Below are 11233 nucleotides of genomic sequence, written 5' to 3'. Positions count from 1 at the left end.
AGGTTAAAGATATTTTTGTATTTACTTTTAAATTCCTTTTTGTCTCTAGCAAATAAACATATTGATTAAAAAATAGAGTAATTGTAGTCATTTCTGTTACATTAATGCTGTCTGGAGCTTTGGAGAGTTGCATCTTGGGCAGGGTATTTACCAAGGTTTGGTTATGCAGCATAACCAAAATAGTATTTTATATCTCGTGTTATTTCAAACGCTGCTTAAATCCTTGATCCTCACTTATGGAGTCTGCCCAATTAGTTAAGGAAATTTACAAAACGAACTGAGGAGACAAACAAGAGGATGACAGGTTATTAAATCTGAATAATCAGCAAGAAAAAAAATAGCAAAGCACTTAAAAAAGAAATATATCATCATTATCAATATCCATTCAGCTTAGAGATCTTATAGATGTGGCCATCAAGTTCCTGAGCTTCGCCTTCATTCTTTGATGTCAGAGCAACATCATTCAGACAGTCCACTTTTTTTTAACCATCATTGTTTGTACTGTCAAAATAAAAAAGGTAATTTAAAGGTAGAATATAAAGATTGCAGTGTTCAGGTCTATGCTTCTCTCCCTGAAATTAAGACTGCTTTACTCAGGCGAAAATAAGAAGATCCAACAGTACTGCACCCAATTAGGAAGCTCCTAACGAGACAGACTCGACACTCCACCATTACAAAACCATTGCATTTCTTTTGCATTTCTTATATTAAAATAACACCTAATGACACAGCAGTGTTTTAACACATAGAATTCCAAATGTTTTTACTTCGTAACTATGCTTAGATGGGTTTTACAAATTTATAGTTTCTTGCCAATTTATATTTTGACTCTGAAATATTTGGGTTTGTGGGACTCTTGAAAAACCCGAATCTAAATAACTGATCAACCATCTACGCATAATCGATCAGTGGCTTCATTCAACATTCAAAAACAGTAAGAGAGTAAAAGGAAACGGAAGTAGACACATATGCCTTATTTTTATAGTGTTTTGCTGTGCACACAGTCATTGCAGAACAGCCATTTTCTTCCAAACAAAAGACAGACAATGAAATTCCTATTTACTGGATGTTAGATTGAAAATATATTGTGCACTTTAGGCCTTTGATCATATTTTGAATTGTAAGATTACACTAAACCTTGGATGAGTGAATGATTAGAGAAAATTTGTAAATAAACAATAATGAATAAAATAATTAATGTTATGATACAATAGAAAAGCAGTTTTTTCCTTTTATTACTTTTAAAATTATATTAAAGACTTAGAAATTCGATTTAGTTCTTAAATGGCGACTCAACAGCAAATTAAAAAATCAATGAACACAGACTGTTCTCAGCACTAGACTCTTGGTAAGGTCTTGGTTGGTAAGACAACAGTATGTTAGAATATATTTTTGGAATGTTTCTGGTAGGGGAATAAAGACATGACATGTGGTGCACAATGAACGGCAGAATATATATTGTGTTCAATCTTCATTTATGATTTTATCTATTAAAAATAAACTTCCTACACTCAAAGTAACCACAAACAAACCAGCAGGTCATTAGTGCAAGTACATTAAAACAACATCAACTCTATTTTTGTAACTTGATGTGTTTGATGTTATTGATTTAGAATTAATATTTCAACAAATTTGACATTTTAAACTAGAAGTATTTCATTACTATTTTTTGGGTGCCACAAAAATGGCAGAAAAATACAATACGCATGCACGTTCAGATAATAATTAATATGGGTTGGTATGACAATAATATTGTTAAATATATATTTGGAATATTTTTATTAGCGTAGTGGTTCTCAAAGTGTGGAATTCGGCCCTCTAGTGGGGAATAAAGAAATGACAGGTGAAGCGCAATGAACGGCAGAATTTATACATATGCGGCCCTCTAGTGGGGAATAAAGACATGACAGGTGAAGCGCAATGAACAGCAGAATATATACATATGCGGCCCTCTAGTGGGGAATAAAGACATGACAGGTGGAGTGCAATGAACGACAGGATTTATATATATGCGGCCCTCTAGTGGGGAATAAAGACATGACAGGTGGAACGCAATGAACGGCAGAATTTATACATATGCGGCCCTCTAGTAGGGAATAAAGACATGACAGGTGGAGTGCAATGAACGACAGGATTTATATATATGCGGCCCTCTAGTGGGGAATAAAGACATGACAGGTGGAACGCAATGAACGGCAGAATTTATACATATGCGGCCCTCTAGTAGGGAATAAAGACATGACAGGTGGAACGCAATGAACGGCAGAATTTATACATATGCGGCCCTCTAGTAGGGAATAAAGACATGACAGGTGGAGTGCAATGAACGACAGGATTTATATATATGCGGCCCTCTAGTGGGGAATAAAGATATGACAGGTGGAGCGCAATGAACGACAGGATTTATATATATGCGGCCCTCTAGTGGAGAATAAAGACATGACTGGTGGAGCGCAATGAACGGCAGGATTTATATATATGCGGCCCTCTAGTGGGGAATAAAGACATGACAGGTGGAACGCAATGAACGACAGGATTTATATATATGCGGCCCTCTAGTGGGGAATAATCCTTTATATTTTGGGAATCAACATTTACTATATTTAGCATTTTATGATTATATAAACTTGGGTGGGGGTCAATAAATTCTCTGCAGTAACATTCTACTTGGGACTATACCATCTTTTCAAGTTTGTATGAAATGCAAAAGACGTGTGATGTGAACCCTCACCCAACATGGGATATCATTTTCTGTGACTACATATATTCAAATTTCATATATCGTTGTTTTTAAGTGGGAATACTCCACAAATCCTGTTTTCTACAGTTCCAATGAAACCATAGATGAAATGACAGATGAAAAGGCTATGCAAGAAGTTGCATTCGGTTCTTAAATTTAGACACAAGACCTTAGAGAACACTATGAGTGCATGCTGGAACAGCACTGGAGCATTATTATAAATCCCCACAATTTTTACATGGTCTCTCCTTGACTGACTTCACTTACTGGCCTGAGTTATATATTTACATGGCAAGTGTATGTATTACATTACTGTTGTACATATTATTCAATTTATTTAGTAATTTAATTACATATATAATAAAAATTTATCTCAATTTGCCATAATACAGAATCACTGGCAGCCCCCTTGGCCTGTCTGGAGTTCTTTGTGTAACTATTAATTGTGTATTTTAATTTAGAATAAATTGATTACTTTAAGTAAAACCATTTAAACACAAAAAAGTATAAATCTCCAGTATTTTCACTATTTTTAAAAGCCAAATTAAAAGCACAGAAAAGGTCTCAAATCTACATATAGATTTATTTTTTAGATTAATAAATATTCACCTTTCACCAATTTCTTATGCTTTTTATTCCCTTGGTGTAACCACCAATCAGCCACGAAATTAAAACCACCGTCTAATATCGTGAAATGCCTTTAAACATTGTGCCACCAAAACAGCTCTGACCAAGAAACAATAAAGTCCTGGACTCCACAAGACCTCAGAAGGTGTGCTGTGTTACAGACAAGATGTTAGCAGCAGATCTGGTAAATCAGGTGAGGCATCCAAAAGCATAATCAGACACCCTGAAGCTTTCCAGTATATTTAAAAATATTTATTTTATCCTTCAATTAAATCGGTCTATCGACTCACCTACTACTACACTACTATTACACTACTACATCACTATACTACACTACTCACCAATCCAATCTCTCCACCAGTGAAGGAAAACTCAAAGTGCAGCAGTCGTCAACCTTTTTTTGAACCAGTTTTTACTTAATATTTTTTTATATGCAATTATAAATGTAAAACTGTATTTACTATGAAATAATGCTAAAATGCACACAATAGTGTGTATATTATTATACATATATGATTTAATTATTAATGTAATTATTACATATATAATTAAAATGTAACAACACTAAATAAATACTACAGAATCATTGGCTGCTTGATGTATTGATGCCTAACAAGGGCACAGGGGGAAGTGGTCATCTTTCAAAATACAAATTAAAAAAATTAAATAAAATAATTGTTGTTTTTTTGTGTGTGTGTGGGGCCTGGTACCAAATAGTCCATAGTGAAGTACCGGTCCAGGCATTGTGCATTTTGAGAAAGTAATAAAAAGAAAGTTGGGAAACATTCATTACACTGTAATAGTGTAGCTACTGTTAAACATATGACAATATAATAAACCCTAATAAATGGGTGATAAATAGAACCTCTGGATATGAATGAATATGAAAAATGAATATATTTTGTAAAAAAAAAAAAAAAAAGAAGGCAGAGGACAAAATGACACACAAATAACAGGGTTTTTTTTTTATAATAATACATTAGAACAAAATAAACAAATGACATTTCTAAATAATGCTGGTTCATAAAAGGCTACAACAGTAAACAGAAAACTTACAATAAAGGGACAGAGAGAAAAACACTGACATTTAAAAATTATAGAATAAAAGTGCAAAAGTATGTGTAATGATTTTGTATATAATAATGTTGAATTTTGGTCCTTTTTTTCCCCCCACAATAGTTTCCTTTTTGGCAGTATTGTTACAATCAATATGTCATTTAGAAATGTTATTTGTTATTGCTACAAGGTATAAAAATGCTATAAATATAAAATTATTGCTCTGAAATGCTAAACAATTGTATGCTATGATAAAATATTTTAATTGAAAACAGAGGAGTAAAAGTGGAGGTATAAATAAAAGAAAGGCACAAACAGTAGGGATGAAAGTGCTGAAGCTGAAACAGTGATTCTCTCCCCCTCTAAGATACTCTGGATTCATCACTGACAAAAACACAGCAAAAAATTAAAAATAAAAAAATGATTTAAACCCAATGTAAAGTTTATACATTAAGTTTTTTTTTATCTACATACAGTAGTTAAACTCTTACGCAGGTGTTTGGAGTGACTGAGCCTCTTCATGATGAACATCACCATTTATATTCTCCTCTTGATTCCCAACGTGAGGGTTCACACTAATAAACAAAGATTGCCTGCAACCAAAAAGAATTATCTGCAACTTATTTAACATAATAATAAACCATTATTCATGTATTTATAACATCCTGGAAATATTTATAGTAATTTAACATTTTTAATGTGGTTCAGTTTTGAAAAACTTGGAATGTATTTATGGATTGAGAGTTTAAAGCACTTGATATAGAATAGTTACTCGTTATGGACGTTTTTAAGCGGAATGGCCTCTCCGTTCACAACCCCTCCATTCTTATGCTCATCATGGTTCACATTGCCAAAGTCCATGCTAATAAACACAAACATTGTTTCTTTTGACTTTCTGTAACTTATTTAGAATAATATTAAATAATTATATATACAATTAATATCCAGCAGTTTCACTCACCGGGTTTCCTTGTCCGTGTGTTGACAGCAGCCATCCTTCAATCTCTTCAAAACATTCCACCTATCCATCCATAATCACAGTGCAGAACAGAATTATTCGTTAATTACCATCGTAAAATCTCTCTGTGTAATCAGATAACAAACATTTAAAGCATTTCAACTTCTCATTTCACTGCCTCTTAAAGAGAGATGGAAATTTACCTCCATTCAATAAACCTGAGGACAAGAAGAATCGGAATAAGCCCGATAAGAATTAGCCATAGGAGGTCTGGATCTTCAAAAAAATAATACAAACAAATGATCATATTCATCATGTACATCATATTGATAATATTTTAGCATTTTAAATGCTGACTTAGAAGCACTGAGAAGGTCAGAAATCTAAATTTTCAGCTAAAACGTTTATTCCCTCAGTGTAAACGTCGATCAGCCACAACGATAAACCACCGCTCTAATATTGTGAAATGCCCGTACACATTGTGCCACCAAAACAGCTCTGTTCAATCAAGGCCTGGACATCATAATATGTTAGAAGCAGAATGGGTGAAGTGGGGCATCCAAAAGCTTGATCAGATTGAGATTTATGGAATTTGGAAGCATTTATTTATACAACTAAGCAGTTGATGGCTTTGCTCAAGGCTCTAACAGTGGCAGTACTGAGATTTGAACTCTCAAGCTTTAGATCAGATGTTTAATATTTTAACCACTAAGTCACCACTTCCTTCCTGTGGCAGACTAAACTTTGTGCCTCACTGCCTCATCAGTGAGCCTTAAGTGCCCATAACCCTGTCACCAGTTCAACATTTGTCCGTCACTGGACGTTTTTTGGTGAATACTAACCACTGCATCAGGATAACCCTCTAAAACCTGCTGTTTTGGAGATGTTCTGACAGTCATCTAGACATCACAATTCACTCCTTTTTAAAGATTCTCAGATCACTACATGTGCCCATTTTTCCATTTTATTTACAAATCCGACTCTTCATTTATTGCCTAATCAATCCCTCCACTTAACATAATCACTGTAAAAAGATAAAAAGTGGTAAAAACCTCAGTGGTTTAAATATTATGTCTGATCCCTGCATATGAGATCAATTATTCAGTATTTAGTCTAAAAAATACACAATAGATTCTTATACATACCAGAGTCATGAGTCTGTGTGGAGTTTCTGCCTAAAAGAAGTAAAAACATATTCAGCTGTATTTTACACCAAATTCCCTCTTAGACTATAATCATCAAGTGAATGTAGGTCATGTTTTATTTTTCTTGAAACTTTCAATTTCAGCAAATTTCACATCTAATGATTGAACACCCTGCACTACTCTCCTTACTTTCAATACATTCTGAGTCATCTAATAAATATCCTCCAATGTACTTACTTTCATATGGAGCTGCAACGGTAGGAGTGGAGGTGCTGAGAACTAAGTACAAGAACACACACACACACACACACACACACACACACACACACACACACACACACACACCGATAATGTTATATCAAAAACTAATAACTGATCTATTATTTTAGCTAATTTTGATTTTCAGAAGTGAAACACAGACAAGAAAAAGACATACCATTAAAAATGTGCTTTATCTGCAAAAAAAAAGATACACAAATTAGTCTTAAATTCTCAATCAAACCAGTACAAAAGAGCATGTAGAATATACATGTACTTAAAGTATTCCTACCTCGCCTGTTTGTTTGAAGCATCTCTTAATGTGGCGAATTCCATTTACACAGTTATCAAGAGTCAGAAGGTCTCCATATTCCAGCACCGTCCCATTCTAAAATCAACACATTTCCATAATGTGAAAAAAAAAGCTCATCCCAGCATTTAGTTATTTAATATCTACTTACAGCTGCAGTGTAACCCATCATCTATAGAAAAAAAATGTTTTAACTTCTCACCGGTGCTTTCCAGATGTGATCACAGCCATCCGTTTTTGAAGAATTCACAACGTAGTGGTATTTATCATCATTTAAAAGTTGATCGCACGTCTTGTTGATCTGCACCTCTGACATCTGAAAAACAAGATCAAATAAAGAATGGAATATTTAAAATAATAATAATTCCGATACGTCAATTAATCTACATCAAAAGTTTCGACAACAATTGTTTGGCACCTGTCAGAAGATGGGATTATTAAGCAAACCTGATGAACACACCACACCTCAAAAGAAATTTTTGAATCTTTAACCTTACAAACACTAGAATTTCAAAAAATCTCCTCTCAGATTCCATAGAGTCCAGCTGAAGAGCTTTGTTTTTATGTTTTCCAAATTGGCAACTTTGAGAAGTCCTACTACATATATCATCAAAGGACAAAATGTGTCAGATAATTAGATTAAATTGGCACAAATAAAACAAATTGATTAAAAATGACATTAAATAATTAACTCTCTGTCACTCTGTTAGCCCTGCTATCTGGGTTAGACTAGATGGTTTGTTATACCTGATAGCTCAGTTCTCCTCTCTTGTTCGTTTAGGCTCGCTGCTATATACTAGTTCACTTGTTTTGAGAACCGGTAAGAGTGTGAGCACAAACATTCCACCCCACTGTCTACATCCACTAGGTTAGCAGGCAGGTGCCCTTGTATTATTATTAATAACAACAACAACAACAACAACAACGATAATAGTTATTGGGGGTTTTTTTGTGAATGCAATGCATCTGTTTTTTTTTTTGGTTGGGGTTTTTTTTATTTTGGGAGGGGTTGTTTTTGTTTTTTTGTGAATGCAATGCACTTGTTTTTTTTGTTTGTTTTTTTGTGAATGCAATGTGCTTGTTTTTTTTTGTTTTGTGAATGCAATGCACTTGTTTTTTGGTTTGTTTGTTTTCTTTTCTTTTTTTTTGGGGGGGGGGGGTGAATGCAATGCACTTGTTTTTTTTGGTGAATGCAAAGCCCTTTTTTTTTTATTGGTGAATGCAAAGCATTTTTTTTTGGTGAATGCAAAGCATTTTTTTTTTTTTGGGTGAATGCAAAGCACTTTTTTTGTGTGTGTGTGAATGCAAAGCACTTTTTTTTTTTTTTTAAATTGGTGAATGCAAAGCACTTTTTTTTTTTAATTGGTGAATGCAAAGCACTTTTTTTGTGTGTGTGTGAATGCAAAGCACTTTTTTTTTTTTTTTAAATTGGTGAATGCAAAGCACTTTTTTTTTTTAATTGGTGAATGCAAAGCACTTTTTTTGTGTGTGTGTGAATGCAAAGCACTTTTTTTTTTTTTTTAAATTGGTGAATGCAAAGCACTTTTTTTTTTTAATTGGTGAATGCAAAGCACTTTTTTTGTGTGTGTGTGAATGCAAAGCACTTTTTTTTTTTTTTTAAATTGGTGAATGCAAAGCACTTTTTTTTTTTTATTGGTGAATGCAAAGCACTTTTTTTGTGTGTGTGTGAATGCAAAGCACTTTTTTTTTTTTTTTAAATTGGTGAATGCAAAGCACTTTTTTTTTTAAATTGGTGAATGCAAAGCACTTTTTTTTTTTAATTGGTGAATGCAAAGCACTTTTTTTGTGTGTGTGTGAATGCAAAGCACTTTTTTTTTTTTTTTTAATTGGTGAATGCAAAGCACTTTTTTTTTTTAATTGGTGAATGCAAAGCACTTTTTTTGTGTGTGTGTGAATGCAAAGCACTTTTTTTTTTTTTTTAAATTGGTGAATGCAAAGCACTTTTTTTTTTAAATTGGTGAATGCAAAGCACTTTTTTTTTTTAATTGGTGAATGCAAAGCACTTTTTTTGTGTGTGTGTGAATGCAAAGCACTTTTTTTTTTTTTTTTAATTGGTGAATGCAAAGCACTTTTTTTTTTTAATTGGTGAATGCAAAGCACTTTTTTTTTTTTTTTAATTGGTGAATGCAAAGCACTTTTTTTTTTTTTTTAATTGGTGAATGCAAAGCACTTTTTTTTTTTATTGGTGAATGCAAAGCACTTTTTTTTTTAATTGGTGAATGCAAAGCACTTTTTTTTTTTAATTGGTGAATGCAAAGCACTTTTTTTTTTTAATTGGTGAATGCAAAGCACTTTTTTTTTTTAATTGGTGAATGCAAAGCACTTTTTTTTTTTAATTGGTGAATGCAAAGCACTTTTTTTTTTTAATTGGTGAATGCAAAGCACTTTTTTTTGGTGAATGCAAAGCATTTTTTTTTTTTTTTGGGTGAATGCAAAGCACTTTTTGTGTGTGTGTGTGTGAATGCAAAGCATTTTTTTTTTTTTTTTTTTGTGTGAATGCAATGCGCTAGTTTTTTGCTCTCGCGTCTATTTTGACCACTCCCACAGCGTAAGATTACAGGCGCAGTTGCAGTTGTATTGGCAGGTGTAGGCGGTCAGGTAGGTACAGTAGTATGTATTTACTTAGGAAAGCTTTAAAAATACAGATTAGAGTAATTTGATGTACTTTTTGACACTGTTCACGTTCTCTTGCATGAGCGAGTCTAATTCTCCTGTTACCCTTAAACTGCTGTTTTGTTTCCTCTCATTCTGTTTGTTAATAGTTATCAATATCTACTCGCTCTTCTGATCCTATTATTAGCTTAGTAAATATACATATACCATATATGGGGGGGGGGGGAAACCGGAATGTTGGCTCTGATAGTTAAAAGTCAAAACACCGAGGAGTTTAATCCATAGAGGCAAAATCACAGAACATGCTAATCAACCTGCTAGCAGATTAGCTAACTGTGCTAAAACATTAAAAACTAACTTATTTAAAACTCAATCAGTGACGGATCTCTATGATTTCGATATCGAATCGTACCGGAGATCTTATGAACTCATATTAAGGTCCAGGGGTTTGGAGATCATCTCACTCGTGTGCACTTTTATTTACACCGAGTTTAGGCGAAACTATGATTTTTTTTATGAAAGTTTCACAATATTGAACGTTATTGGTGTGTGTGTGTGTGTGTGTGTGTGTGTGTGTGTGTGTGAATTTAAGTGTAATATATAAGGAGTAGTTATAAACACCGATTCAAAGCACCGTTAAACATTATTATTAGCATCTCATTCATAATTAAATCGTGAAATTTTGTTCATACCACTTGTTTAAATAATACAATTGTGATCAGACTCAGAGATATAAAAAACATTAAAATTGTATATAAAGCCATGAATGTCACGACTATCAACGTGTACTCACGTTTTTTGTAGAGAGACTGACACCCCTCACACTGCCGCTGCTCGAATCATTTCATGACCTAAACACGGCACCCGTACAGAATATGCGCATTGGTCAGGGTTGCCAGGTGCGTTTTTTTTAACGCGCGACATTTGTTTTACGATTTTCTTTTAAATAATGCTTAATTAGGTATTTTCATGTTTATAATGCTGTTGAAGTTATATCACGCAGGTATTGTGTTGTTGTTTTTTTTGGCTACTACAATCGTTTACTAGAACCGAAATCAGGAAGCGTTAAAACCAGTATTCAGGCCTAAAGTCGTTTTTCTAAAGTATCACTAATCTCACCCAAATAATCCCCTTTTCCACCTCTGAGATCTTCAGACTTAATATAGTGCCTTTCTCAGATGTTTTACACGAAACAGAGTAAAGCAGAAATGTCTCAACATAAAATAATGAAATACCTGGTAAACAGATTATAATCCACGGCCTCCGCAGTTTGTTTTTCCTCTTCATTATTACATATAATACAGTTTTCTCTGACGGATCCATAATCCAATGTGTAACACACCGCCCTTTCACAATTTCCTGTAATTCTCTCATTTTCTCTGGAGTGTAAAACGACCTGGAGACGTTAAAAAAAAAAACAAAATGGCGTCCTGCCCTTCTTTAAGTTGACAAGTATTCAAACGGCTTTAACCAGCGCCCCCTAGAGGACAATGTCTATATATATA

General features: G+C 33.6%; 2 protein-coding genes across 2 annotated transcripts in view; one reads left to right on the top strand and one right to left on the bottom strand.

Annotated features, from left to right (window-relative positions):
- Positions 1 to 4253: 4253 nt before the first annotated feature.
- Positions 4254 to 11209, bottom strand: LOC310727211 (uncharacterized protein). Its single transcript, XM_083543438.1, has 11 exons — positions 10964 to 11209; positions 7297 to 7410; positions 7077 to 7172; positions 6963 to 6981; positions 6764 to 6805; positions 6527 to 6556; positions 5585 to 5657; positions 5385 to 5444; positions 5196 to 5285; positions 4915 to 4998; positions 4254 to 4807 (listed from the first exon to the last, which is right to left on the bottom strand). Exons 2-11 carry the CDS (start codon positions 7408 to 7410, stop codon positions 4786 to 4788), a joined length of 630 nt encoding a protein of 209 aa, XP_083399564.1. The 5' UTR covers positions 10964 to 11209; the 3' UTR covers positions 4254 to 4785.
- The window catches only part of LOC310727210 (uncharacterized protein), a 25810-nt gene continuing 24245 nt past the window's right edge, over positions 9669 to 11233 (top strand). The window contains exon 1 of the transcript XR_014533972.1: positions 9669 to 9713. The gene's annotated coding sequence lies outside the window, so the exon portion shown is untranslated. The remainder of the gene's footprint in view (positions 9714 to 11233) is intronic.

Source organism: Silurus aristotelis, assembly GCF_946808225.1.
Source record: "Silurus aristotelis genome assembly, chromosome: 6".
Classification (NCBI taxonomy): Eukaryota; Metazoa; Chordata; class Actinopteri; order Siluriformes; family Siluridae; genus Silurus; species Silurus aristotelis.
The sequence above is the reverse complement of the archived record's forward strand: the minus strand, read 5'-3'. Positions and strand labels throughout refer to the sequence as shown.